Source organism: Exophiala aquamarina (assembly GCF_000709125.1).
Source record: "Exophiala aquamarina CBS 119918 chromosome Unknown aczIA-supercont1.3, whole genome shotgun sequence".
Taxonomy (NCBI): Eukaryota; Fungi; Ascomycota; class Eurotiomycetes; order Chaetothyriales; family Herpotrichiellaceae; genus Exophiala; species Exophiala aquamarina.
In genome coordinates, this window is record NW_013550585.1 from 2,159,104 (window position 1) to 2,186,904 (window position 27,801).

Consider the following 27,801-nt stretch of genomic DNA (forward strand, 5'->3'; position numbering starts at 1 on the left):
GTTGTGGTGGAAACTTCCAGGATCAAGGTGACCGCATTTGCAATGTAACATGAAATGCACAATCACAACGATAACATTACATACGGGTATCTATTGTGGTGCGGCGTGGGAATGCGCAAAGTGAGAGCATATCCACAGACACCCCAATGTGTAGTTGAAGTATGAGCAACAAAAGTACATCAAGACATAGATAACAATAAGAAGCAAAACCACCGCTCCAAGTACAGGACAGAAGTCGAGAAGTAAGAACAGAAAGGACTTTTCCCAAATAGTTTCCTGGTATATCTTGTAATTCTACCCCCGCTCTACTATAGGCCGGTAATTACCACGACACCTATTCGATATCCATGGCATCGGGATCGTCGCCGTCGTCGTCTTCGAAATCCCCGCCGAGGGACGAATGATCCGTCATAGCATCATCGAAGAAATCGTGATCAGCACCGCCATCCAAGCCCCCGTATCGGCCCCTCCCAGCGGATCGGTATTCGCTGAGAAACCGCTGGCGCTCGCGGTCGCGGTCTCGCTGGTCCTCGACCGCCTTCTCGCGCGCTCGCTGCCGCGCCGCGATGATCGTCTTGCGCACCACGTCCTCCGATTCAGGCACGCTGATGCTCGTCGGGTCTTTGTACAGCACGAGGGCGGTCGCTACCGGCGGGTGGGCTGTGTCGGTGAACACTCCTGGACCGGCCGTCGGAGTGGACGATGGGTTCTGGAGCAGGCGCTGAGGAATCGCCGAGACCTTCTTGTCTATGTCCGAGATGAAGACGCTCGTCGCGCGGTCGGCTTCGTCGGCTTCAATGGCGGCGATCTCGGCTTCGAGGTCATTGATGATGATCCGGTGCGGGGTTTCGTCGATAGCCATGATGCTGGAGGTGGAGGCGTTGGAGGAGTTGCGAGTGTGCTGACCTCCTCGAGAAGAGGGTTGTGGTGGTGACAGGGGCAGTGGTCTTGCTGCAGGTGGGTCATGCAGGCGCCGGTATGAGGTTGCTAACGCGGTTGGGCCTGGGCTGCGTGCTTTGGGTGTCGGTGTGCGCGGTTGTTGTAAATCTGGTGATATTAATGGCGAAGCGGCGGTAGTGTGTCTTGTTGGTAGGGTTGGTGCGGGTAGAAATGGTGGCAGAGCAGGCCGGACGTCTGTGTTCGCGATGTGTGGTCTGTATCGCGAGCTGGGACTGGTGGGTATGAGGATGTGAGGATGGTGTTGGTTTTCGTGCTGCTGATGCTGTTGCAGGGGCTGAAGCGGTTGCTGATTGTTGTGGTGGAATGTAATGGGATTGACATTACTGGTACCAGTATTGGGGTTGACGAGTCCATTCCGCTGCTGTTGATTCAAGCGAAGTTTCTTGAATTGCGAGGATATACTACTGTGGGCGGTGGAGTCGATGTCATTGTTGTCTACAATGGCGTCGACTTTCCGCTTGTTGCTCAGGTTGCTCCGGTGTTGATTGACGGAGGATGGTGAAGGCCATGGTGGAGTTGGGGTTGTAGGAGAATAAGGCGTTGCCATTGAAGGCCGTCTATAGTATGGTATATTACGTGGAGGACTCACCGTTGGAAGGCAGAGGGATAGAAGGTTTATAGAAGCGAAGGAGTAGAGGGCGGAGAGAGGAAGCTATTGAGTGGGAGTGTCAGAGTGAGAAGAGAGTAATTAGTCGCAGTCGTAGAGCAGATCTGGGGAAGGCTCGAGAAGGTGCGGAATTGGAGAAGCAGCCGGAGTCGAACATTACAGTAGTAGGCACCAATGACTTTAATCGGACTAGAGCATGTTTTAGCTCGCTCTAGCGACAACTTCCTGCCCAGAGAGAACTGCTGCTGGTGGTGCTCATTGGTAGTAGCTTCGCCCTACCGATGCCCTGAGTTAGTTGAATTATCTCCGCGAGCCTGAGGGCACGAGCAGTTGTCTTGATAGATGATTATCTGGTCTGCCAGGACTTAGCGCTTTATCTTTGCTACGAGGGTTGAACCAAACGGAGCGAGTCAGCTAGACCCAAGAAGGGCATCACTTGAATGCCAATCAGCGCAAGACCAGCAGCAACTACTGCTCTCGCTCCCGTGCAGATTTGGAGAGGTCCGGCTTCCTGCTTCAGAGTCCATCCCAGAAGCCCCAGGGCCCCTCGTACTATCAGAATTTCGAGATTGACTCACACTCTTTCCCACCAACCACCCTTTCTACAAATACAGTGCACCAGACACTCTCTTACCCAATCACTTCCCTCTCTCTCTTTGTCCTCTCCTCTTGCTCAACATCTCATCCAATTTCCGCCTACAACAGCGCCCGCAGTACGCAGACCGCACACGACCACCTCCCCCGCCACCGACATGCCTCCTACTCGTGAATGGACTGCCCAAGAGGTGCGGGATACCTTTCTCAAATTCTTCGAGGAGAGAGGCCATACTTTTGGTGAGTCTGATGCCCTCCAACGTTCGCTGCCGCCCAACCCAGCGCCCACCAGTGGCTCAATTTTCGGTGTTCTGTTAATTAACGCTGTTGCGATTCTAGTCAAGTCGTCTCCCGTCGTCCCTCTGTCAGATCCCACCCTACTCTTCACAAATGCCGGAATGAATCAGTTCAAGCCAATCTTCCTGGGAACAGTCGACCCTACGAGTAAAGAGGGTCAGTACAAGCGTGCGGTCAACTCGCAGAAATGTATTCGTGCGGGCGGTAAACATAATGATCTTGATGACGTTGGAAAGGACAGCTACCACCACACCTTCTTCGAAATGATGGGCAATTGGTCATTCGGTGACTACTTCAAGAAAGAGGCCATCGCCTGGTCTTGGGAACTGTTGACCAAAGTCTACGGCCTCGAGCCTGATAGGTTGTACGTCACCTATTTCGAGGGCAGCGAGGCCGGTGGCTTAGAGCCTGATCTAGAAGCCAAAGAGTTGTGGAAGAGTGTCGGTGTCCAAGAAGATCATATTCTGCCTGGAAATATGAAGGACAATTTTTGGGAGATGGGTGACCAGGGCCCTTGTGGTCCCTGCTCAGAGGTCCACTATGATCGTCTTGGAGGGCGAAGTGCTGCTCACCTCGTCAACCAGGACGACCCTAACGTCCTTGAGATCTGGAACAATGTCTTCATTCAGTATAACCGAGAGCCAGACAAGAGTCTACGACCACTACCGAACAAGCATGTCGACACTGGTCTTGGCTTCGAACGACTTGTCAGTGTCCTACAGGACAAACTCTCCAATTATGACACTGATGTCTTCACCCCCTTGTTTGACCGAATTCGGGAGGTCACTGGAGCGAGACCTTATTCCGGAAATTTCGGAGAAGATGACAAGGATGGTATCGACACGGCCTATAGAGTTGTCGCCGATCACGTCAGATTACTCACTTTTGCCATTAGCGATGGAGGCATCCCAAATAATGAAGGAAGAGGCTACGTCGTGCGAAGAGTCTTGAGACGTGGTGCTCGGTATGCCAGAAAGTACTTCAATGTCGAAATTGGAGACTTCTTCGCCAAACTAGTCCCTACTCTTGTCCAACAAATGGGTGGTATGTTTAAAGAGATTGTCTCAAAAGAGGACGAAGTCAAAGAAACTTTGAGTGAGGAAGAGCTATCCTTTGCGAAAACGCTCGATCGTGGTGAGAAGCAATTCGAGGTTTATGCCCAAAAGAGTCAGGTACAAGGAGTGAAAAGTCTACATGGTGCCGATGTCTGGCGGTTATACGACACATTTGGCTTTCCGGTTGATCTGACCAGACTGATGGCTGAGGAAAGAGGTCTTTCAATCGATGATAATGAATTCGAGGCGGCAAGACTACAGGCCAAAGAAGCTAGCAAGGGTGAGAAGAAAGCTGCCAGTGGCCTCCTGAAATTCGATGTTCATGACTTGAGTGAACTGGAGAAGATGCCAGGTGTCAGCAAGACCAATGACTGTTTCAAGTATGGTCGAGAGAACATCACCGCTAAAATCCAGGCTATTTATCATGCGAAGAAGTTTCATCCGGATACTAAAAACATTCCCCAAGGGGATCAGATTGGTCTACTTCTGGATCGAACATGCTTTTATGCAGAACAGGGTGGTCAAGAAAACGATACAGGTCGGATAGTCATAGACGGACAAGCGGAACTCGACGTTGAGAATGTCCAACTTTATGCTGGTTACGTTCTACATACCGGTTATCTGAAGTACGGACAATTCTCAGTTTCGGACAATGTCATAACTGAATACGATGAACTGAGAAGGTGGCCTATTCGAAACAACCATACCGGGACACATATTTTAAACTTTGCCCTTAGGGAAGTTTTAGGTGACGGCATAGACCAGAAGGGATCGTTAGTAGCCCAGGAAAAGTTGAGATTTGACTTCAGCCACAAGTCCGGCGTTTCAGATGCAGATCTGCAAAAGATAGAGGATATTTCAACCGAGTATATTCGTCAAAATTGTGCTGTCTATGCGAAGGACGTACCTCTGTCAACTGCACTTGAGATAGCCGGAGTGAGAGCTGTCTTTGGTGAGACATATCCCGATCCAGTCCGAGTTGTTTCAGTTGGCGTTGAAGTCGATGACATCTTGAAAAATGTCAAGGATGAAAGCTGGAACAAAGTCAGTATCGAATTTTGTGGTGGTACACATGTCAAAAGCACGGGTGACATCAAGGATCTCATTATCCTCGAAGAAAATGGGATTGCCAAGGGCATTCGACGAATCCTTGCCGTAACTGGAGAAGATGCTCATGAGGCCCAGCGAGCTGCTGAGGTATTCTCTGAAAGGCTCGATAAATTGGAGAAAATGCCATTCGGATCGCCCAAGGAACAGGAATCTAAGTCCGCTCAATTTGATCTGAACAATCTTTCAATATCTGCGGTGAAGAAGAGCCAATTCCGAGAGCGTTGTGCGAAGATTGGTAAAGAGTTGCTCGAGCAGCAAAAGAAATTACAAAAGGAAGAGCTGAAGAAGGCTGTTGATTCTGTCACGCAGTATTTCGAGAAGAACCCTGATGCAAAGGCTGCTGTTCTCAGACTACCAAGCGAAGGTAGCACGAAGCTCATTCCTGATGTCACAAAGCATGTACAAACCAAACTGAAAGACAAGAGTGTTTACGTGCTTGTGGCAGACGAAAAGGAGTCCGAGGGCAAGGTCTATCATGGGTGCGTTGTGAGTCAAGTGAGTCAACTATCGTCTCCCTTTTTGTGGGCACAAGCTAACTCCTGTCAACAGGACGCTACGAAAATGGGTGTTTCTCCTTCCGATTGGTCGTCTGCGGTGTCGAAATTAGTAGGTGGTAAGGCCGGTGGTAAAGCTCCCGTTGCGATCGGGATTGGTACAGATCCATCAAAAGTCGATGATGCGCTCAAAGCTGCGACAGAGTACTTGGAGAAATTCAAGCTATGATGGGCGTCGTGCTGAATGGAACAACATTGAAAACCCTTCTCTGGGGAAGTCGGCATGCCCTTCAAAGAGGTGAAGAAGCAGATAACCACATTCTCATCTAGCAAGGTATGAAGAGATGAAGAAGATGAGAATATGTCAAGATCAGTGCTATTGCGTGTGTATATTAGAGTTAGAGGGCGTTGAGCTTCTAAGGACGTTTGCCTAGTTAATCGCGAACTGAATCCTTGCCTACCTAGCATTACCTGTTCTTCTCAGAAACCACGAGCCCACGACTCCTTACATACGGAGCACCTACCTGGTAGTATAACAGTTCAGCACTCCGTAGCATTCAGTGGCGACCAGCAACCGGCCTTACCCCATCCTCGGCGCGTATTTAGGATAACCTCCTTGGCAATTTAGTCAGCAGTCCGGAAGTAACTGGTAGCGGAATAACCCTTCGCTGCTTCTTGTTCGTCTGAGGCAAACCCATCTCAACTATCGCTTTTCCATCGTTCTAAAACTAGGCTCAAGATGGGAAATATCTGAGCTATGAGAGATAGTAATGTCACTATTTGAGATGAATTTTCCGACGACGAGAGCCACCATCACTCAGAGGAGGCCTATGGTGCGTACAGTAGTTCCAACTTCCGGTGGCTCCTCAACAAGCTCATGACCCATGATTCTCAAGCTTCATGGACCTTTCTGGGACTCACGGTAGGTCCTTTAGGAACGCTGAGCTGATGAATGTTCTCTTGTGATTATAGTCATGCAGCTGACAGCAATGGGCAAGACTACTACTACTACGATGAGCCCTTAGGCAACCAGTATCAAAAAGATAGATAAAGTCAACGCTATTTCAGCGTGCAAGTATGATATGATCTCTGCTTCTAATCATGGTGCGATCTGTTCTCCGACTCGAAGCTTGATAAGAGGCAGGTGATATGCACATACAGAGAGATTGAACACCATTTGATCTCCGCTTGATTGCCATGACTTCTGGACTCGTGTCTTCATCACTAGGCCTGGTTTTGCTGGTCCGTTCCTCCTGAGGGCGTTTCCCCGAGATGGGCAATTCGTATGCCGAAAAACTGATCTGGTGGCCCATTGTCAATTGTATCTACAATGTCTATTTCCACCCACTGTCAGAATACCCAGGGCCTGTACTTTGGCGTCCCACAAGACTGGTGTCAATGTGCTCTGCTTGGGATGGCCGATTTCTATATATCGTACAAGATCTCCACAGAAAATTTGGAGAAGTGGTGCGCATAGCACCCAACTAACTCTCGTTTGCAACATTGGCGGAATGGGAAGACATCTGCTCGAACCGAGACAGCAGCGCTGGCTTTCCGCAAGGGCGAGGTCTGGCGCGACCCTATCCCCGGTTTCCCAGCTTCAATTCTTTCGCAGATCGACCGCAGAGAATGCTCACAAGTGCGTCGAGCTATGGAGCCGCGCTTCACTGAACGAGCGGTTGTGGAGCAGGACTTCATTGGTCAGCACTAGGCCGATCTCTTCGTTCAGAGGCATCGCGAACGCACCTGCGCCACTCCCGACAAAGTTACAACCGTCAACATCGTCGGATGGTTCAATTTTTTGTCTGCTTTGACATCACCGGCGACATCGGCTTCGGGAAGTCCTTCCATTGTCTCGACGATGTCCAATATTATGAATGGATGAGCTTCATGCTCGACACCATCAAAGCCAACTATCTGTGTATAAGCCTTCGGCATTATCTGCTACTTTTCAGGTATCTCATGTGGCTGATTCCTGAAAGCGTGAAGCAGCAGCAGCAGCAGCAGAATCACTACCGTAATGCGGTAGATGAAGCTAACAGGTGCCTTGAGCTCAAGGTTAAGAGACCCGACTTCATCTCGTCGATGGGGAGGTAGGTTAGCAGTGGCAAAGGCGGTCTGTTATTGGATGAGATCCATGCTAACATCAGCCTTCTGATTATTGTGGACAGTGAGACAACTGGCACTGTCTTTGCTGGAATCACGAACCATCTTCTGCAGGCCCCTACCTCGCTGCGAAGACTTTCGGACGAGCTACGTTCCTGCTTCAATGAAGAGAAGGACCTGTCGTTCACAGCCCTCAAAAGACATCAGTACCTCAACGCCGTAATCAACGAAGGTCTGCGCATGTGCAATCCGAAGTTAGACGCCCGGAGAACACCCTAGAGACCACTTGTCGATGTGCTAATAGGAATGCAGCCCGATCGGCCACATTGTCCCAGGCAGCATACATTTGCATCGTCTCCTCTCGCAAGACAGAATATAAAATCTCTGCTTACATCTTCCATAGACAATCGTGACCATCCACCTGCTCACTCTCTCATTCTCCCCGCAACATCTCCACGAGCCCCATGTCTAGCGACCGGAACATTGGCTTGACGAAACCATCGCTGACCCCCACTCCCCATATCGCGACGACGACCGAAGGTGCGTCCGCACATTCGCCGCCGGTCCGCAGGTCTGCATCGCCGTCCTGCTTGCTATGGCCGAGCTGTGATTCATTCTAGCACGCTTACTGTGGAATTTCGATTTGGACAAGGTCGATACCCTGGTTGGGGAAGTCGTTTGGGAAGAGCACAAAGTCTTCGGGGGTGGTGGAGAAGAATCCATTTTGATGTGAGGTTGCTTGCACGGTCGTACTTAGTAGCGGGGATCTACGAGAAGTCAGAGAATGGGAAGAACGATTGATGAAGGAAGGACCTCGACGAGCAGCCGAAACTGGATGACGGATTTCTCTACTACCATCGGAAGTCTTACTCAGTATAGTAGTCAAGGTTGATGAATATCTACCTATGGAGTACCACGTGATTCTCAAGATCGTGAAAAGAGCTAGTTAGCAAGGCCCTCGAGCACCATGTCACGGACCAGCTCAGCCTTTTAGAGGCATGTTACCTATTCAGGTTTATGCAGACGCAGGAAAAGGATCTCCACAACTGCGAGGAGTGAGTTGTGGGGAGTCCTTTCTGACCTGCGTCGGCTCAACAAGATTCCAGGATTTTCCTAAACGGCGCGCCAAATATCCTTCATTGGGATAAAGGATGCCATGCACATCACAAACAATGGACAGCCGGGGCACTGAGATCCCCTTGGCGTATTCACGAGAGGCCAACCCCTCTCAGACTACTGTTAGACCGGGACAGCCGGCATGGTCGTTCACCATTTCTTACAAATCCTCAGAATAAATATATGCCAGAGGCGGATCAAAGCAGACGCCATGACACGACGTGGTCATCATAGCCAACGTGTTTGCGCCGGAAGGGCAGACTGCTATATTTATGCACCCGTCTGTCTAACCTTGGACCGAAGAGGCGGAATCTACGTCACTCTCCAGATGAAGACCTTCTTGTCGAATCCTCCACTGATGAGGATCTCACTCTTTCCGTTCCCGTTCCTTTCATACCCTGCATAGAGCGTTCGAACCTTGCTTCCAACCTCGTGTGCTCGCAAAAGGCTCACCACCTTGCCATTGTCGGTATCGACGCCTCTGACAACCCCGTCGTCGGCATTGACAAAGACACCACTTCCACCAGGTCGCCAGACCACCTGTGGTGTAGAATATGGTGTCTGCGGAGACATCGTCGAGACATGGAGCTTGATGGCATTGTCTTCGCGGTCCTGCACGGCCAGAGCAGCTCTTGTCTGTGAAGCCTGCGTCTGGGGGTGCTCGTCTGTGCTCGAGGGAAAGAGGAGACGAACAATAATTAATTTCATGTGAGGCAAGTGCGATGTAGCCACTGCGAGCAAAGTCGGGTCGGCGGGCGACACGGCCAGGCAGGAAGGAGTGAAAGCAATCCATGCGTTGGAATGGGGTGCCAGATTCTGTTTTCCCGTCTCCTGTACCGAATATGTCGCTTCGCTGGTTCTCGACGAGGAAGATTCTGAGGACGTAGGCGTGATGCAATAATAGTACAGAAAGGTGGAATCTCGCCGGGCGATAATCAGGTATGAGTCCAGGGTGTCAGGGTGCTGGACGATAACCATAGACTCTGGATTACTTGGCAGCGTTATGGTGTGCACTGGGTCACCAAGGAGTCCTTCTAGATGTGGTGCCTCATCGTCGTCGACAGAAGAACCCGCTGGCTCAAACCTGTGGGCGAGCTCCTGTTCGGGGGCGTAGATGTGCACCTTCTGGTCCCATCCTGCCGTGGCGACAATCCACTTGCCATTTCGTGTGACACTGGACACAACTTGGACAGCATACTTCAGGTGATCACGACATTTGTCAAGCAACCGCCCGCGACCATCATGGAGCATGAGCTGTCCAGACATTGAGGTTGAGAAGATGTATGGGCCTGGAACAGAGCTGATGGATAGCACAGGGCTCGCATGTGCATTGTAGATAGAGTTTGTAAGCCCAAAAGGTTCGGTGGTCGAGATCTGAGACCATGACTTATCCGCTGCGGTTATGAAGACCGCCTCGTGCGTGTCCTCAAGGCCAGCAGCACCGCTCACACATAAAATATTTGAAGATATGCGTGTATCTGGCTCGACAGGTTTCGATGGGGCGGGCTGCGTCCAGCCAGTGAGCAGACCATCACCTTTCTTCTCAAATAGCAGACTTGAGTCATACTGCTTTTTCTCTTCGAGCACCTGTTCTATCGTCCAGTCGCCCGGCTTCGTGTCTGCTGCATCTTCGGGAAGTCCCGCTTCTGCGAGAAAGGCTGCAAGTGTCTACAAGATTCAGACACAGTGTTTCGCAAAGACGAGCAGCAGACACACCTCATCATAATGGTTAGCTTTGAGGAAGCGAGCAACGATGACTGCTGGAGAGACGTTGGCAGGCATGTTGGAACTTTGAGAATGATGAAAGCAAAACTTGTCGTTGAGCAAGTTGATATTGGCGAGTGCATCACGTGATCTTTGACTAGCTTAATCGATCAGTTGGTGACCAAATCGATCAGCATGAGGATAACTATGCATGACCTGGAAGATTCATTTTCAATACAGAAGTTGCCAAGGGTATGATTAATATAATGCAGAACCCTTAAACGCCTCGCTATTATCGAGCAAGAGGGCGTCAAAATCATGACTTATCTTCATTCTGGGGTGAACCTCCACCATGTCGGCTCTTGTAATCTCTTGGGCTTTCGAAATCCTCCTTCTTGATAGCCCACATGCCTTTCCTCTTTGTCTTTGCCCACCACTCTGCTCTGCGATACTTCTGCTCAAGACCTTCGCCAAACTCAGCACCAGACTTTGCTTCATACACAGTCGCCAGGCCGGCTTTCAGCATTTGAAGGCCGACATCGCGTCGCAAGAATCCCTTCCAGACATACGCTGTGCCAACCACTCTGCTGTATTGATCTGCCTTGTACACGTAAGTACGCACTCGCCTGCCCAGGACGTAGGATGTGAGCCATTCCAGAGCCTCTTGTCCGTAAGGTTGAGAGGGCCGGCCAAAATGTGCCAATTCAGGTGCATCAATTCCAGCAAGACGAACATGTATCTACCAATCAATCAATTTCTGCCAGCACCGGGCTTATCTTGAATCACACTCACTGTTTGGTCTTTCAACTCTTTCTTGTCCACGGGTATGCGCCTCCCTGGAAACCAACCCCATCCTGCCATTCGACCACCGGGTGTGTGATAGATCCTGAAGTTGTCTCCATCGCCCACGCTGGTGACCTTCCCAATAAGACTTCTCCGTCTGAAGAAACTCGGTTTGATGTCGACGGCTTGGCGTATCCTCCGAAGATAGGTTTTGTAAAATCTGAACAGACCCAATGACGCTGTGGTCAATATGATTGTCGCTATAATGGTTTGTGGTTGTGTAAAGGCGTTGCCATTGGAGTAGACGACTTCGTGGGCCTGACGTTGGAGTGATGTGCTGGCTGCGTCCAGTGTTTGGGAGACAGACTCAATTGCGTCGTTCGCTTTTGACGACTCCTTCGATTTTGAGTCATCCTTTGTCGAGGAGGACCACAGCTTCAGCCATGTCATGGCGAGCAGGCTGCTGTCGCAGTTGTGGTTAACAGATGGATTTCCTCCTGGTTCTATTTTATTTACCCCCAAGGCTTGAGCTGCTTCCACCAGTTGGAGGGCCAAGCACAATGTTAGCAGTGCTTGACCCAAGTATACGGTGATGCATATGCGCCATACTCACATAGCTCTCTTGCCTGCCAAATGGCCCGAGACATCTTACGCAAGAGGCACTATAACAGATATTACTGGAAATTAGCCAGAGCTGCAGTCATCAAAGGACCGGAACGCAGTGTTGCAGATGTTGCCCGTTTACAGAGCCTCCCTTCCTACCGCTATATCATAATCAGCAATCGCCCTATTGAGGACCACGGCATCGTGAACAAGCGTTCGACCTTGCCCCTTAACAGTCTAGCAACATGGATTTACAGAGCCGTGTGATTTCTACGATTTGAACGAGTCAAAGGACATGCCTTACAGATTAGGAATCCGACTGTGCTCAACTCAGCTCAGTCTCTATCTTAACGCCACAAATTAATACATGAACGTCGCTGACCAGCGGACAGAAATACTGTCTTGTCTTGATCATGCACGATATCAGACTCGAGCTCTTCTTATAAACGTACGCGTGGTCTTTGGCAAAAGACCTTGGGTAGGCCCTTAGCCAAATTGTTGTCTTTGGAATTTCCGGACGCAACCGTCTCTGCCAATCCAGTTTGGTTGGCAACATGGCCTAGGAGTCCAGCCTTGTTCCATCTTCATCGATGGTTGTTGTGATTATCAAGATTGGTGAGCGCCGAGTTTCAAGAGTCATTTCGTACCCTGGTTACGACGCTTCTATTCCCCATCGGATAGTACACCTATGTTGCATAGGCATGCTGTCCATGAGGTTTAGAACGTCTGATAATCAGTGGAAATTATTGTCTAGGTGAGCTGCCTCGCACAACCGTATAATAGCAGGATGTCCGCCTGTACAAACTCTCCTCATCATGCTTCCTCGACATTCTTTTGGCACCTTTTGTGTGCACACACTCTTTCAGTACAATCTTTTCTGCTCTCTATGCATGTTGAAACCCTCGGCATTGCCATCATGCGTCCACTCATTTCGCTTCTTTGGTTTTCTATCCTGCTGTTCATTAATCGTGCCAGTGCCCTCGCCGATACAGACACAATTACTTGGGGCGGTTCAAATGATAGGAGTGGTTATCAAAATAATCACAATATGGACCCCGCCATAGTGGGAAGTGCTCAATTCGGTCTCTTATTCAAGGCGAAGCTGCCAGGAACATACCTCATTGGTGGACAAAATATTCCCGAGCAGATATTTTCGCAACCTTTGGTGTACACTGGCTCCGACGGCGTCCAATATCTCTATGTGGCAACAACGCAGAACAATGTTTACAAGATCACGGCAAAGACGGGGATCATTATTGCATCTCGGAATCTTCACCGGCCGTTCCTCGTCAGTGACCTGGCTGGATGTGTAGACATCAATCCAACCATTGGTATCACTGCGACTGGTGTGATTGATCCTGATACCGTATGCCCAGCCAAAGAGTCCTGATATAGATACTGAATTTTAACAGGATACCTGGTATGTAACCGCTAAGACATATGTGGACCAAACCATCGATGGTCCAACTGGGCGACCCAACGGCCGCTACTACATCCATGCCATTAGTACAGTCGACCTCAGCGAACGTGCCAACTTTCCAGTTGACTTGGAGGGCATAGTGGCCAGGAACAATCCCGTCCGATCATTCAACGGCGGCATACATCATCAACGTCCGGCATTGCTTCAAACTGGAGATTTTGTTTATGCGGGATTTGCTAGTCACTGGTAAGCCTCTCTGGGCTTTCGTAGCCCCTACTCACCGCAGAGTCTGCATAGTATTCAGTATTTGGTTGACATTTTGAAATCATAGTGTTCAATGGAACTTTACTGGCTGGATAGTTGGGTGGCACAAAAGCACTGGCCAATTGGTTGAGCGCTTTGCGACAGAAGGTGGTAAGTCGCGTTCCCAAGATGGCAGAGCGATTGACGCTGTCCTGTTTTCCAGTCGCTACTAACAAGCTTCAGCTGGAGTTGGACCCGATGTGCCAGGCGCAGGAGTCTGGATGTCTGGCGGTGGTCTTGCAAGTGACGACAAAGGCTCCATGTTCTTTGCATCTGGTAATGGTTATGCTTCTCAACTTGACAGTGTCCCAGTCAACGGCCGAAACCCACCTACTGCTCTCGAACAAGCTGCAGTCCATATGTCCATCAATCAAGATGGTTCCTTGACAGTGGTTGACTTCTTCATGCCTTGGGAGAAGAAGCAACTAGATGGTGCCGATAAAGGTAAGTACTGGCACCACAATTCTATCACGCTGCGGTTCGCTAAACCTGTTATAGATCTTGGTACATCGCCGTTACAGATACTTCCAAGTCAATTTTCTTGCGGTGATGTCAAACGGATGGGGGTTGTGACTGGTAAGAGCGGCAAAACCTACTGGCTCGATCTTGATAACCTTGGGGGGTATCAAAATGGTCCCAACAAACTCGACAGTGTGATTCAAGTTGAACAGAATGAGAATTCTGTTTATGCTGGTGCTGGTGTATATCCTTTGGAGGGAGGATACATTTACATCAATGTCATCCAGTATGAGACCCATGTTTTCAAGTTCTCCTGCAACGGTGGCGTACCATACTTCAACAAGGTCGCCGATTCACCCGACAAGAATGCTTATATTCTTGGTGTTGGGCATGGTACAGTTACCTCTCTGCGTGATGAGCCTGGTACTGGACTCCTTTGGACATCAGATGTTGAAGGCTCCAATCTTCGAATTTACAACGCCGTACCAAATGGGGGCCTTCTGAATCAGATCAATTCATTCGTGACTCCAGGTACTACAAAGTTCACGCGACCTGTTTTTGGAGACGGTGTCGCCTACCAAGGCACAACACAGGGCTTTATTTATGCCTATGGCTCTCCTGTCAATCTCCCATTGAATTGCACATCTCCTCAATTTGGAACTGCCAATCTGAATATCACGGCGTCTCCAATGACGGTACAGTGTATTGCCACGACCGCTGTTATCATTACAGCCGCTACTCTATCTGGAAATCCCAATTTCGCAATCACTGGGTTTAGCCTCCCCATGAACGTCGCAAAAGATCAGCTGATTTCTTTCCAAGCGACCTTCACCCCTCGGCAAGTCGGACCATTATCCTCATCGGTGATATTGAATACAACCCAACAGGCACCCGGCTTCAGTATTAATACTCCGATCCAACTCAGAGGGTACGGGCAGAGCCAGGCACCTTTGTTAATGGTCAATCCAAATACTGTAACTTGGAATGGAGTTATCACAGGCCAGCAACCTGATGGAGTTAACCAGTCTGTCGTGATTATCAATTCCGGGAACAGTCAGCTTACAATCACCAAACTGCAGTACTCTCTGGTAGGAGAGAAAGGTCCCTGGATCACACCAAATGGCACTGCGAGTAGCACTGTTGTTTCTGCTTTCACTTTCTATAACATTCCGATATCGATACGACCGAACAGCGCGGTAACCGTGCCAATCAACTTCAATCCTCTCATAAGCGGTAGCTATGGAGTATATGTGCAAGTGGTCTCTGACGGAGGCACGAAGGTCCTCAATGTTCTAGCAGCTGGGTCAGATGAACCCAAAGCTCTGCTTGAATTTCAATCACTTGATGAGGTTTGGATCCCCTATGACAAAAACACACCGTTCAGCTTTGGAAACGTCACCCAGGGTACCAGTCGTTACTTGAAACTCCGCCTTACGAACAATGGAACGAACACTGCTGCTCCAATTTCCGTGACAGTTAGTAAGCCTCCTTTCGGCATTCCAGGTAGCCTTATTGGAACCAGCAACCAAGTCGATCTCGCCGAAGGTACGTTGGTATACGCTGGACAGAACCTGACTGCTACACTATTCTGTTCCGTTCCCCGTAGTCAGATCAACGTCGACAAATACAATGGCACGGCCATCTGGACTATGAATCTGAATGATCCAAAATTTGGCAAACAGTTCATTCAGTTCGTCTGCAATGCTGTTTCCGAGCAGGCTCCGCCTTTGAACCCCGTTACTCAACAGGGCATGTATCGTTATGCGGGCTGTTTCAAAGAAAACAATCCAGGCCGACAGCTTCAGACCGCCATCTACACCGGGCCTCAAAATACCAATGACAAATGCATTGCATCTTGTGCCGCTGCCGGCTATATCTTCGCAGGTACACAATATAACCAAGAGTGCTGGTGTGGCTACAATCGTCCCAAGCTTGTAACCCCCGACTCTAACTGCCACTTCCCATGCTCCGGCAATATCACTCGGATTTGCGGTGGTAACGGGGTTGACGGCTCAGGATCTTACATTTCACTGTTCGGAGATATCACTCGCTGGAATGGAAACACCACCGACACTCCCGGCCCCTATGTCAACCCTGGCACACTCGGATTCTCAAGCCTAGGATGTTATACTGAGCCTACCAACGGAAGAGCACTCCCTGTGCAAAAGACTGCCAACAACACTGTTGCCGGATGCTTCCAAGCTTGTCAAGGATATGTTTACTCGGGTGTGGAATATGGTGGGCAATGGTACGAATTAGCAGCTGATCCAGAGTCCAGAGACAATCAATGAGAATACTGACCTTTCATTCGCAGCTTCTGTGGGAACGCTCTTGCGGCTGCATCGGTAAGTACTACCTCTGCCGAATGTTCAATGACTTGTGGAAACAACCAGACTGAATACTGCGGAGGTGAGAGACCCATATCTACGTTTTGTCTTCTTTTGGACCACTTTCCAGCACAGTTATATTGTACCCTCTGCTGACTTTGATATGTAGGACCAAGCCGTTTAAACATGTACATGCATTTAAATGCGTCCACCCCACCGACATCCGACCCCCAGCCAGATCCAGGAAAATTCAATCCACCGACAAGCCCAACCGGGCTCGCGACTCCCTCAAACATCCTCAACTTCACTTATCAGTCCTGCTACACCGAAATTACTGTTGGGCGAGCCCTTTCATCCTTTGTTTTGGCAGACTCCAGCATCACTTTGCAAACATGTGCATCAAATTGTACTCAATACCAGTATTTCGGGGTCGAGTATGGCCGCGAGTGTTACTGTGGCAATAGTCTTGGATCTGGCTCTGTTCCTGCCGCCGATGGCCGCTGCAATATGGCGTGTGCAGGGAATTCCAGCATGGCTTGTGGCGGACCAAATGGATTGACACTCTACAAGAATCCTAATTTCGAAGCCAATCCAGATGCTCCCAGTACTCCGCCAAGTCCAGTGGGCCCTTCGATTGTCTCGAGCATTGGCAACTGGCAGTATGTCGACTGCTACATTGAGATACCTGGTCGAGCGTTAACCGGTAAGGCCGTCGCAAGTAATGACATGCTGGTTGCATACTGCGCCGGAAACTGCACAGGGTTCAATTTCTTTGGTGTCGAGTACGCGAAGGAATGCTATTGTGGCAATTCTCTTTCGTCTGGTTCTATGGCAACCACAGACGGCCGATGCAACATGGCTTGTGCTGGTAACTCCAGCACGATATGTGGCGGACCCAACGGCTTAAGCTATTATCGATTTGTGGTCCCTTCAAGTTCGAGTTCGACCACATCTTCAAAAACTCTTATGTCGTCGAGCACTGTATTTGCAGGTTCACCATCTGTAGCAATGAGCACCACGCAGTCGGCGTTTAGCACGATCATTGTTGCCAGTGCCTCCTCCACACGCTCCTCAACTTCTGTAACAACATTCTCGACACTTTTTGATTCGACCACATCATCAAGCTCAACGTCTTCCAGCACGAGTTTCTTACAAGTCTTATCGACAAGCATGACTTCAGTTACAATTACAACCTTGAGTAGGAGCACTATTAGTACTGGAACGTCCTCCACTTCAATGTCCGTGCTAGGATCACTAGCGACATTCTCGATCACCACGAGCACCGTCTCAACCGCAATGTCAACAACGACGTCAACATTTACCAGGTCAAGCGCCGCCTCAACCTCTCCAGGCTCAACGACTTCCTCCTCCAGCACCATGGAAATTCCCACTTCGATGACGATGACGACGACGATCCCGTTTCAACGCTCGGCTGCTCTTACAGCTACAGTGGGCAGTGCATCCTCTACCTCTTCTACTTCACGGGGTTCATCATCATCTAGCATCATGAGTACCACGGCTTCAAGCTCTAGCAGCACGACATATCATTCTCCTTCTCCTCCTGCTACGAGCACGGGCACAAGCATGAGCAGCAAGAGTATAATAACCAGCAGCACGACGATCATACCACCCTCGAGCTTCAGTCTGGTGCTCTCAAGTTCCAGTTCAAGAAGCGCAACGGCCATTTCCAGCATCATCCCTTCTTCCTCCTCCTTAGGCTCTTCTCTCACATCCAGAACAACTTCGACTTGGACGTCAAGCCCAAGCCCAACATCCGAACCCGATCCAACCGACCCCTACATCCCGCTAGGCTGCGCCCCCGAAGCGTCCGGCGGCCGACTGTTGTCCTCTTTAAGCAGCACGTCCAACAGCATGACGGTCCAAACGTGCCAGAGCTTCTGCACATCGAACGGGTTCCCCTTCTCGGGGGTCGAATACGGGCGGGAATGCTACTGCTCGTCCAGGCTCGCGGCGTCGACCGCAGTCAACGCAACAGGCTGCAGCATGCCATGCGCGGGCAACGGCACGCAGACATGCGGCGGCCGCAGCCAGCTGAACGTGTACCGCAACGCGCTCCTCCCGGTGGCCGGGACGCAGACGCCGCTCCTGGGCTACGGCTACTCGGGGTGCTACACAGACTCGTCTGCGGCGGCGCGCCTGCTGGGGAGGTACAGCTTCAGCAGCGTGTCGGGCATGACGCAGGGGGTGTGCGTGGCGGCGTGCCAGGACCGGGGCTTTGGATACGCGGGTGTCGAGTATGGGCGGGAGTGCTATTGTGGTGATGGGATGAATCTGGTTGGGCCTGGTGGTAAGGCGGAAAAGGCGGCGAGTGAGGACGAGTGCGACATGTTGTGTACGGGTGATCGTGCGCAGATCTGTGGTGGGCGGAGCCGCATTGGAGTTTGGAGCGTGCAAGGCTGAGTGGGCCCAGGACCAGGGAGAAGGACACATCATGTGGGAGGACAAGAGTTCGGGGAGTACGATGAACGATGAATCCACGCAGGCTGGGAAGCGGAGGCGATGGGAACGCGAAGAGATGTCCATGTTCAAACACACGGCGTACGTACTATGCGAACTTCTGTGTTGCTGCTGTAGCACTTTTTCTTTCTTTGACTTACTTTTAGTCTTCATTTATGTTATCATCATTCAGCCTCGACCAAAAATTACGCTCCGAATATTTGTATTCCTTTCAACCTTGCACATGCTCTCTCGTCGACTCAGGCTCTCAAGATTTAGTGACTCTCAGCCGCTTTTGCAAGATAAATTTGGGCGACAAAGAGGTCTCTTTGGAATATAGGACTTACGTATGTACTGTGGGGATAAAAATGTAGGAAGAAGATATGGATATGGGAGTGGGTACGGGCATGGATACGGAGAGCGGATTACATATAGCTTCAGGTGCAACCTCCCCCGCTGCCCTCGAATCTCGGTCTCTTGTAGAGTGGGTGATGTAGGGTACGGTCAATGCGATGTTTGAATCGGCGTGCATTGCAGAGTCCCCGAAAGGCAACTTCTCCAAAGCATTCAAATTCCAAGTTCCTCAGGCCACCTCCACACGATATTTCTACCTGGCCAGAGTTCTCCTGGTCAAGCTCGCCTCGAATGCAATGCATTCCATTCTTCACTTGATCTGCAGCTCTTGATCGTTCATATACTATGCACAGATGAACGCTCTCACGCCTCCAGCCCACATGCATCGGTACTCGTAATAATAGAAACCCCCTCTCCAACGGCAGCGCAACAATAGCCCAAAAGAGCCGGAAAGACAGCCATGAAATGCCCTTCCATTTGGAAGCAAGGGAGAAAATGAACAGCGTTGGTATGCAAGTGGTATCTCTTCACAAAGCAAAAAGGGAAAAAAAAGCAAAAGGCGACAATCAGAGTGAGGGAGAGAAGATGATGAGCGTTCCACTGGCCACGCATGCTCTGCAACTCAGTGGGACAGTGTATAATGGCACAGCTCCAACTCCTGGTCCAGACCAGACAAGGAAAGGAAAGCGGGTCGTTCTCGTTCGTGTGTCATGTCCTTCTTTCTGAAGTGGATCATTCTGTTCGTTCGGAGGGTTCGTATATGGCTCAGGCAATCATGCTTTGAGCTCCATCTTCTCACCAAGGAAAGAAGAGATGGGGATTGATTTCTTGGCAATCATGTTAGGTCTCTTGACTCTCAGAACAGCGTCCTGATCACTCATTCTGCGACCAACAGCTCGTTCGATTTTGGCACCCAAGCTCAGCTTGGATAGGTCATCTGTTTTCTTCTGACTGGGAACGAAGCGCTGTTGGGAAAGGTGCTTGTTCTCGAGTCTATCCAGTCCTTGGGTCAAATGACGGATCTCAGCCATACCAGTATCAGCGGATGGGAGAGAGTTGACAGTGTTGGTAGTGGCGAAGGATGGAGATGCTGAGTATGTAGAATAGCGCTTTGAGGTGCGTTTGGAGGAGTTGACCTACAGACAAACAAAGGTCAGTTTCCGGGACCAAGAGTTGGGGACATGTTTGCAGGCAGTAGATATGAACATACGCTAGGCGCCATAATAGGCCTTTGGGATTCTAGAGATCTGCGAGACATGGCTGTGGTGTCTATGATGAGAATCGGAGGGAGTGCAGTATTGAGTTTGGAATCAAGTGTGTCTGCAGGAGAGACAAAGAATGGCCAGCCAGCAAACTTCGTTCAACCGACGCTCTTCTTACAGGAGGAAGTGGTGCAGGAGATCCAAAAGGCTGAGAGAAGAAAGTCGGCGCTGAGGCTCCGAGGGATTGTGGTAAAGGGAGTGTGCGTGTGATGGGGTTATCAGAGAGTCGGTCAAGGCGGGTCCGCGTGTCCGGTGAACGGGAATGCTGACGTTAGAACAATTTGGGGGAGGATGATCTGCACGAGTAGAGGCAGAATTCGGATAGTTGAAACGATTGACAGCGATGGTTAGACTGTGTTGGGAGTAGATAGGCGGCCGGGTGATATAGTAATGATGTACTAGAAAGGACGGTGAGGGTGGTGGTGGCAGTAGTATCTAGTAGGGTGGTGGCAGCGAGAATTGTAGGAGATTGAGGGTGCGAGGAGTGTTTATGTCTGATCGGCGGACTACCGCGAAGGTCAAGAGGGCCTGTGGAGTGCAGGTGCAACTATGGTTTGAGGATTCAGTCGGCAGTGGGCACTAGTAGTGCTATAATAAAAGCATCAGACGACCTGCCTAACCGGACCGGACCTGATTGTGACTTGACCTGTGGGTGCCTGCTTCTGGCTTCTGGCTTTTGGCTGCTGGCTGTTGGCTGCATCAGCACTCCGTATGCGAAGAAGAGGAATTCGGTAAGGGGATGCTGGTACGAAGGACTGGCACCCACTGCATTATTACGAGGGAGAAACTCACGATTAGGCACAAGGAGCGAGTCGGGGCGGCCCAGGCACCATGTCCGCCCATTGGACCACACCCTGTTCCTGGAGGCTCGAGGGTGGTCTCTGGATTATCCACCCACCAGGGCCCGGCGTCCATCGCAACTGCAATGGGCAGTGGGCAGTGGGCAGTGGGCACCCCTCGGGCCCCTCGCACTTGAGTTTCGACTTTGGGGGGCCCCTTCGGCTTGCGCTCTTTGTTACTAGCTCAAAATGGTTGCTTGAGTCCCCCTTGGCTGGTGCTGGAGACGGCCCATGGGGCCATGGGTGATGGTCACTTGTGCTTTGGGCCTTTGGCTGGTGCTGCGCCCGAAGCTCCACCCTCCTGTTTTCCCTTCTCGGCTTGCTGCTTCCACAGCGTCTTCCATCTCAGCTCCATTAATTGCCGTTGCTTTCGCGCTTTCCCATAGGCTTTCCTCTCCCAGCACGTGGCAAAGACTCTCTCGGGTATGCACGATGCTCCATTGGAACCTGCCATTGACCAAAAGACCCAACTAGGCAATTAACCTTCCACCCAAACTCTGGCCAGACCACGCATGACAGCCAGCCCCATGCAACTATCAGATGCAAGAATGCAATAATGCCATGAGTTTGAGTCAATGCCAGTGCCTCGTGCTCTCGTGCGGGACGGGTCATGCCAAACATTCACTTCGCTGGAAGTTGGCGAAACCAACCTGCAACTTGCAACCTGTTGGTTGAAAGCGGATGCACCGCCTCAATCCTTCTTTCGCCACGCATTTTCGCTAGGATATCCCAACTGGCTTCGTGACCGTGGATTACGAGTACATAAGGCAAGCTTTCGCCAGTCTTTTCTTCGCTTGGAATCCCGACGATCACGAGTATGCCGTCCTTCGTCCTCGGCCTGTACACCGTATCCATCCTCGTATGCCAAGGAGATGAGCCAGTCAAGGACTCCGACTCAAGCCAGCCAGCCCCCTGGACACCGGAGCTTGGTGTGTTTCACAGCTTCAGGCACTTCCCGGCCTGATAACGTCGCACTACTGGCAACTGCAAATTTCCTCGGCTAGCACCCACCTAGTTCGTCCAACTTATCCCGCGCAAATCTCCTGGGTGCCAGTAGAGTTTTCCATTGATATTGGTGGCAAAGGAGAGGCCAGAATATTACGAGTAGTCGAATGAAGATGACGAAGAGGTGCATGACTGGTATTGATACTACTACTCCTACTGACTAGTACGAGGGTGAGGAGAAGAATGGGTTTCAAGTGAGGTGCGAAGAAACGTGACGTGGTGTCCAGATCTGGCCCACGCGTTCCTGCCAGTGCAAACCCGTCGCGTCCACCCGCATCACGGGACTTCACTTGCCAACTTGCCATACTCGTAACCACCCGCCCACTTGAACTTGAATCCGTCTTCGGTACCGGAAACACCAAGAACAGCCACATCTCACAAGTCTTGGTGCACACGAGCCCCGATATGGTATAGCCGAGCCGTTCCATTCCACGGTCAAATTCTATCTCTCCACCCTCAATTGTCATTCCCAGATCCTGCCACCGTGGACGTCGCTTTCTGATCATGACCTCGTATACTGATCTCATATCATTCATCACCAAACCATGACCCGTGTAACTCCTGTGCCCAATCATTAAGGGAAGCTGTCAATCCCCAGGTCTTTGCAAGCCAGAATGCAAGTCCACCAACCACCCCAAAGCTCCCTGCGACTTGTAGAGCAATCCATCCCCGTGTCCGCATACTGTCCTGCCATCGCAAAATCCCTAATGGATCATGCATTTGATAGTTTGGCACATCGCCATATGCCATACTTGCTTTGCCTCCCCTTTGCACCAAAGCATGTTGCGGCTCGGGCACCTTGATCTTACCATCACGTACTTCTTCTCCCATCCTCTCCACCAACCAAACTGCCCGCTCGTTTCGAGCCAACCTTTCGTATCTCTCACGTTCACGCTGTAGACTGAGTTGCAGTTCGCTCGCCCACTTAGAGAGCCGCACCTCAGCAATCCGCTCTTCTCGTTGTGTGTGATCAGCAACCTTGGCTAGTGCCCAGCTGTTCGACGTATTGAGCGACACTTCTGACCCAATAGGTATCAATAATCCTGAATTGCTTAAAGATGTCTGCATAGGAGATGTAAGCGTCGAGTTGTGCACTGAAGGTAGAGACGGCGACGGAACGCTCGTCAACCGAGGATGACGGGCATGCCAGCTGATTAGTTTCCGGGCTGACATATGCCGTAGATAGGCCACTGTATCAAGCTCAAACATATGCTCCACAAGAAGCCGGAGCTCTGATGGTAAAAGTGGTTGAATATACTCGGACGACATCAACAAGGATGCATCCATGGTATCCAGATCGGGTCCATTGACCGATGTCACGGTATATGGGGATGTTGCTGTGGCTTTCTGCTCATTGTCTTGGCTCGTGGGGACAGGGATTCTTGGGAGAGTGGCGACACCAATATCCAATGACTGCTTGAGCTGCTGTACATCTTCGTCCGAAAGGAGGTCAGATTTGGAAACCAGTGGGATGATATTGCACAGCTCTGACAACCGTTGAATTCGTTCACAATCGCCGCGGATGTCATCTGTCCAGTCGTCAGTTGTTACCACCCTGAGCGTGTAATCACATACCTTTGCATAGCAAATAGAGGATAACATCCACTTGTGAAGAACCTCGTCCGCTGAGCATTCCTGAGAACTCTCCACTGAGCTGATCTACCGAACAAATGGCATTTACGAGCTGCTGCTCCACATAGCTTACAATTCTCTCAAGTTTGATCGAATCTGTGGTGTCGACAAAGCAAATATTTCTCTCGAGCACAGAGTCGCCCATACTTTTCCTACGCCTCAGGATACGGCTCTCCTCGACATTGGACCACCACTCTGGATACGGCTTGGTACTTGCATAGATCTCGCTCACACTACTCTGACCGGCAAGAGAATCTCGCTGAGATGTATGGAGTGAGGGCGAAGGGGACAACGGGTCAACATGGACGATGTCCTCGCAGAGTTGAACAATGGACTTGATAAGCGATGTTTTGCCAACGGCTGTTCCAGTTAGACTCCGATTTACTCAAATGGATTCATGACCAACCTTTTCGGCCAGCAACCATCACCTTGAACCTTCCTAATGCCTTCCCTCGCTCAGTAAAGGGTCGACGACTGGGCATCTTGATACTGGGCATGATAAGTTCAGGCTGACTGCTTAGTACCTTAGCAGGCAGGTCTCCCTCATCCTCTTCACTCGAAGCAATCGCCTGGCTCCCCGTCTCCTCATTGATCGATCCGTCATCGGATTTCTGGAGCGAGCGTGAGGACACCGACTTTGGGCTACTAGGAAGAGATGTCTCGCCAGAAGGGAGGGGAGAGGGAGTGATCCCTCTATCCGGAATGGGCATGATTGGTTCATTACTCGTGGTAGAGGATCTTCTTCGTAAACCGGTGCAAGTCCCGGCCTTAATCGTTAATCTTCGTCGGCTGCTACTTCTCCCCTCAGCTGATTTGGGTGTAGGATGCTTGCTAGGTCGATCGGCCTCTTGGATAATCTCTCGCAAATTGCTCACCGGAGATGGAGATATGGCTGATGTTGATGAGTCAGTGTTTTTGTCTTGAGATGGCCTCGAAACGTCGTTGTCGCGGGAAAGGAAGAAGGTGGTAGGGGCATGGCTTAAGCGGTCACCTGTTAGTGAGGGAGAATCGCTCATGGAAGACTTGCGAGGTCGAGGTTCCACATTATCGAGTCCGATTCCAGGCCTCATAATGCAACATTGGAAGGGTTATGGAGAGAGTCTATCAAAGAGAAAGGTTATAAAAAGACGATAACAATTGCACTGGAGGAATCGTTGTATGGAGCGCAGTGGAGGAAAGGGCACTTGAACCGATCGCGGCCTGATGACGGATCTGGCACCCACCATCTGCTGCTACCTGCGTACCTCCCCTCTCGCTCCAACCCCACGCATCCTATCGGGCTATCACGCATCCGGATCGGATCAACTTATCCCCAAACTATTCCCAGGCGCCACCTTTCTATCTCAAACACCGCATTCCATAAGTCTGGGGACCTCCAAGGTTTACTCCATACTCCACACTCCAGCCTGTATCCCGCTGTCAACATGGGCACTTTCACTTTAATACGCACGCAGCACGGAATAGCTTAAATGTAAGTGTAAATGATGTTTAATGAACGTGCGAATTCATTACACGTCATGCATCTCCTCATCTTCTGGTGCATCATCCATTATGTCTCATTGACGAAACTAATGTACAACTCCATGCCTATGTTCCCTCCCTTCCAGGCAAGGCTCGGCATAATAGAATAAGTAACACACGACACAAATACAAGACTTTGATTGAAACACAACGCTTCCTTCCCACTGAGATCCCTCGAGCCTGATGGACTCATCTCTGTCAAATCCCGTCCGTCACAGTCGCTATGACATTGAAACAGTCCGAGAGCTTGCTATGCGAAGACACTGGATCATATGAAATAATGGAAAGACGAACTTTTCCAAGTAAGGAGAACGCCAGTTCAATGGGGAACATGTGCTTGAATCATTTCCCACTCACTTTTGTATTGCTCCCACAACCCGTAACAAAATTAGCCATGAGATTACGAGAAGAACCTCCCCTCAGGATGAGCATGCCGTCGACTGCTTCATCGAGGATTCCTTAAGCAGTCTGGGTCTGGCCGCGTCCGGATTTCCCCCCTCTAGGTTGAAAAGTGCCACGTCCTGCGTCTTTGGGGAAGTTGGTCTGACTACCGGACCGTGGGCCTTGGAAGTTGCCTCGAGCGCCACCACGTCCGGCATTGCCGTTGCCACGGGTATTGTTGTTCGTAGTATTGGTGAAAGCCACGTTGCTGCCGCCGTATGCGTTGGGACGAGGTCGACGCTCTTCAACGGAAATTTGCTCCGTGCCTACAGTGTGAGGGTTGGCAGCAACAGCAGCAGTGTAACCAGTTGGGTCGGCGAATTCGACAAAGGCACAGTTCTAAACAATCAGTCAAATACTTTGGACAGATATGATAGAAGATCACTTACTCGTTGTCGCGAGACATCAAAGTACTTGAGCTCGCCAAAACTCTCCAAAACCTCCCGTAAAATTCGGGCATCGACCTTCTCATTCACATTCTTGATATACGCAAGGACCAAACCCTCGGAAGGCTTGCCCTGTCCGGCCTTTCCTTTCTTGCTGTGATCAGCTGTCTGCCATCCATTGCTCTGCGAGGTTGGAGTACTGCTAGCAGTGTTGGCGGCGGGGACAGTAGTATCCACTGCCGCCTTGGAAGCCTGAGAAGTTTGGGCTTGACGGGAGGCTTTAGGTTGACCAGCAGGGGTGGAAACTGGAAGAGCAGGAATAGCAGGTGCTTTTACGCCTCCCCCACCAAGCATGCTTGCCCAGGTCTTCTTGGCTGGAGGAGCTTCAGGGGCTGCCGAAGGAGCAGTCTCAGCGGACGCAGTTGGAGCTGCGGCAGGCTCTGGTTCTGCAGGTTGTTCATCGGCAGCTGACGCAGTACTTTGTCCCACAGTCTCTTCGGTGGTGGTAGAACTCTCTGGAACAGTGACCGATTCCTCAGCACTGGAGGGAACAAGAGCGCCATTGACTTCGGTAGATTCTGGTTCATCCACCGCAGCCTTCTGCTCTTCGAGCTTTTCATCAACTCGCTCCGCAGCAGGTTCAGTGACCACGACTGCGTCAGCGTGCTCTTCAACATTCACCTGCACATCAGCTGGGGTAGGAGGCTCCTCAGCAGGGACTTCTGGCCGGGTGGGCTCATCATCAACAATCTCATCCTCTTCGTCCTTAAGATATCGGAAGATGTCATTCAATACAAAGTAGCCATTTGGTTGCTCAGCAAGGACAAAAGTTTGAACAAACTTGTGGTGCGGTTCAGACTTATTTGACATCTCGCCAATCACTTGGACGACGATGTTTGAGAAGGAAGATTGGGAGTCAACATTAAGGACGCGAACTTTGCAGTCTTGGAATTCGAGAGCTTTGATCTTCTCGCTGATGGCCTATTGAAAATGAGTGAGGCTGGACTGTGGGTTTTCAGACGAGAGAAACATACCTTTGTGCCAACAGCAGGAACGACCTTATCGGCTTCAATACCAGTAACAAGTTGAGATTTCTTGGAGTAAAACAGGTGTATTTTTTCAGGGCTTTTGGACAAGGTCGTGTAATACTGTTCGACAAAATACCAACCAATCTCTTGCGGGTCTGCCTTTTGAGCTGCAGTAGAGGTTGTAGTGGACTGCGAGGCAGAAGCGGCATGAGTCGGTGCAGAAGGTGTAGAAGCTGCAAGTTCTGCTGGCTGGCTGTACTGATACAAGCCATTGACAGGAGCAGCCTCGGTCGCCATCTTCAAGGTTTTCGCGCAGCTGAGATGGATGGAGGACGCGGTTTGCAGATTGATTTGTAATCGAAGGTCGACGCGGTCAGAGGATGAAGGATGAGGTGCGCGTATAAAGCGGTGCGACTTTAGGTGAAGTGGAGGATGAAAATGTCTATTCGGTGATGGTGAGAGGAAAAGTAAGAGGCGTGGATACCACGTTCGGGAGTGATTCACACAGAGAAACAGTGGGTATTGGAAGGGGAAAAGTGGCTCCTCAAACGCAGACGATGAGGAACAAGATGAACTGGTGTCAAAAGTTGAAGGGTTCGAGCTTGCAGGTGTGAATGTGGGAAGGCCGTGGTGAAGAATTAAGGACGGGTCGCTCTTTTAGCAGGTAGAGAAATGGGCCTCTTTCTGGAAAATAAAACCCAAGGCAGTGAGTGGGTGGAGAAACAAAGACTGCGCCGGAGTCGATGTACGGAGAAGCTTTAAGTCGCTAACCATCCTTCTTCACCAGCCTTGCCACGTGACAGTACTGGCAGGTCGATCACAAGGTTCATGACTTAATCAACATCAACAAATGACGTTATGGCTTCAGTTCCTAACTGAATAAATCACATCAAACACAACCCTGGTCCCCTTCTACCCGCTTTTTGAGTTCATATGAC

The 27,801-nt window shown here is 50.5% G+C and overlaps 10 protein-coding genes across 10 annotated transcripts; 4 read left to right on the top strand and 6 right to left on the bottom strand.

The window, feature by feature from the left end:
• Positions 1 to 334: 334 nt before the first annotated feature.
• A1O9_04373 (uncharacterized protein) lies at positions 335 to 1,507 on the bottom strand (the record flags this gene model as incomplete). Its single annotated transcript, XM_013406665.1, has 1 exon — positions 335 to 1,507. The coding sequence occupies one exon, from the start codon at positions 1,505 to 1,507 to the stop codon at positions 335 to 337; it is 1,173 nt and encodes a 390-aa protein (XP_013262119.1).
• Positions 1,508 to 2,319: 812 nt separating this feature from the next.
• On the top strand, positions 2,320 to 5,346 carry A1O9_04374 (alanyl-tRNA synthetase; the record flags this gene model as incomplete). Its single annotated transcript, XM_013406666.1, has 2 exons — positions 2,320 to 5,118; positions 5,173 to 5,346. 2 exons carry the CDS (start codon positions 2,320 to 2,322, stop codon positions 5,344 to 5,346), a joined length of 2,973 nt encoding a protein of 990 aa, XP_013262120.1.
• A 1,559-nt stretch (positions 5,347 to 6,905) lies between these two features.
• Positions 6,906 to 7,502, top strand: A1O9_04375 (uncharacterized protein; the record flags this gene model as incomplete). Its single annotated transcript, XM_013406667.1, has 2 exons — positions 6,906 to 7,210; positions 7,268 to 7,502. 2 exons carry the CDS (start codon positions 6,906 to 6,908, stop codon positions 7,500 to 7,502), a joined length of 540 nt encoding a protein of 179 aa, XP_013262121.1.
• A 1,149-nt stretch (positions 7,503 to 8,651) lies between these two features.
• Positions 8,652 to 10,121, bottom strand: A1O9_04376 (uncharacterized protein; the record flags this gene model as incomplete). The annotated part of the gene is made up of 2 exons (XM_013406668.1): positions 8,652 to 10,007; positions 10,056 to 10,121. The coding sequence occupies 2 exons, from the start codon at positions 10,119 to 10,121 to the stop codon at positions 8,652 to 8,654; spliced, it is 1,422 nt and encodes a 473-aa protein (XP_013262122.1).
• Positions 10,122 to 10,359: 238 nt separating this feature from the next.
• Positions 10,360 to 11,276, bottom strand: A1O9_04377 (uncharacterized protein; the record flags this gene model as incomplete). Its single annotated transcript, XM_013406669.1, has 2 exons — positions 10,360 to 10,782; positions 10,836 to 11,276. 2 exons carry the CDS (start codon positions 11,274 to 11,276, stop codon positions 10,360 to 10,362), a joined length of 864 nt encoding a protein of 287 aa, XP_013262123.1.
• Positions 11,277 to 12,345: 1,069 nt separating this feature from the next.
• On the top strand, positions 12,346 to 15,902 carry A1O9_04378 (uncharacterized protein; the record flags this gene model as incomplete). Its single annotated transcript, XM_013406670.1, has 5 exons — positions 12,346 to 12,795; positions 12,842 to 13,095; positions 13,181 to 13,260; positions 13,342 to 13,596; positions 13,651 to 15,902. The coding sequence occupies 5 exons, from the start codon at positions 12,346 to 12,348 to the stop codon at positions 15,900 to 15,902; spliced, it is 3,291 nt and encodes a 1,096-aa protein (XP_013262124.1).
• Positions 15,903 to 16,124: 222 nt separating this feature from the next.
• Positions 16,125 to 18,359, top strand: A1O9_04379 (uncharacterized protein; the record flags this gene model as incomplete). Its single annotated transcript, XM_013406671.1, has 1 exon — positions 16,125 to 18,359. The coding sequence occupies one exon, from the start codon at positions 16,125 to 16,127 to the stop codon at positions 18,357 to 18,359; it is 2,235 nt and encodes a 744-aa protein (XP_013262125.1).
• A 1,163-nt stretch (positions 18,360 to 19,522) lies between these two features.
• On the bottom strand, positions 19,523 to 20,007 carry A1O9_04380 (uncharacterized protein; the record flags this gene model as incomplete). The annotated part of the gene is made up of 2 exons (XM_013406672.1): positions 19,523 to 19,885; positions 19,960 to 20,007. The coding sequence occupies 2 exons, from the start codon at positions 20,005 to 20,007 to the stop codon at positions 19,523 to 19,525; spliced, it is 411 nt and encodes a 136-aa protein (XP_013262126.1).
• Positions 20,008 to 22,383: 2,376 nt separating this feature from the next.
• On the bottom strand, positions 22,384 to 24,197 carry A1O9_04381 (uncharacterized protein; the record flags this gene model as incomplete). Its single annotated transcript, XM_013406673.1, has 3 exons — positions 22,384 to 23,384; positions 23,431 to 23,847; positions 23,894 to 24,197. The coding sequence occupies 3 exons, from the start codon at positions 24,195 to 24,197 to the stop codon at positions 22,384 to 22,386; spliced, it is 1,722 nt and encodes a 573-aa protein (XP_013262127.1).
• Positions 24,198 to 25,467: 1,270 nt separating this feature from the next.
• On the bottom strand, positions 25,468 to 27,160 carry A1O9_04382 (uncharacterized protein; the record flags this gene model as incomplete). Its single annotated transcript, XM_013406674.1, has 3 exons — positions 25,468 to 25,788; positions 25,839 to 26,816; positions 26,870 to 27,160. The coding sequence occupies 3 exons, from the start codon at positions 27,158 to 27,160 to the stop codon at positions 25,468 to 25,470; spliced, it is 1,590 nt and encodes a 529-aa protein (XP_013262128.1).
• Positions 27,161 to 27,801: the final 641 nt, after the last annotated feature.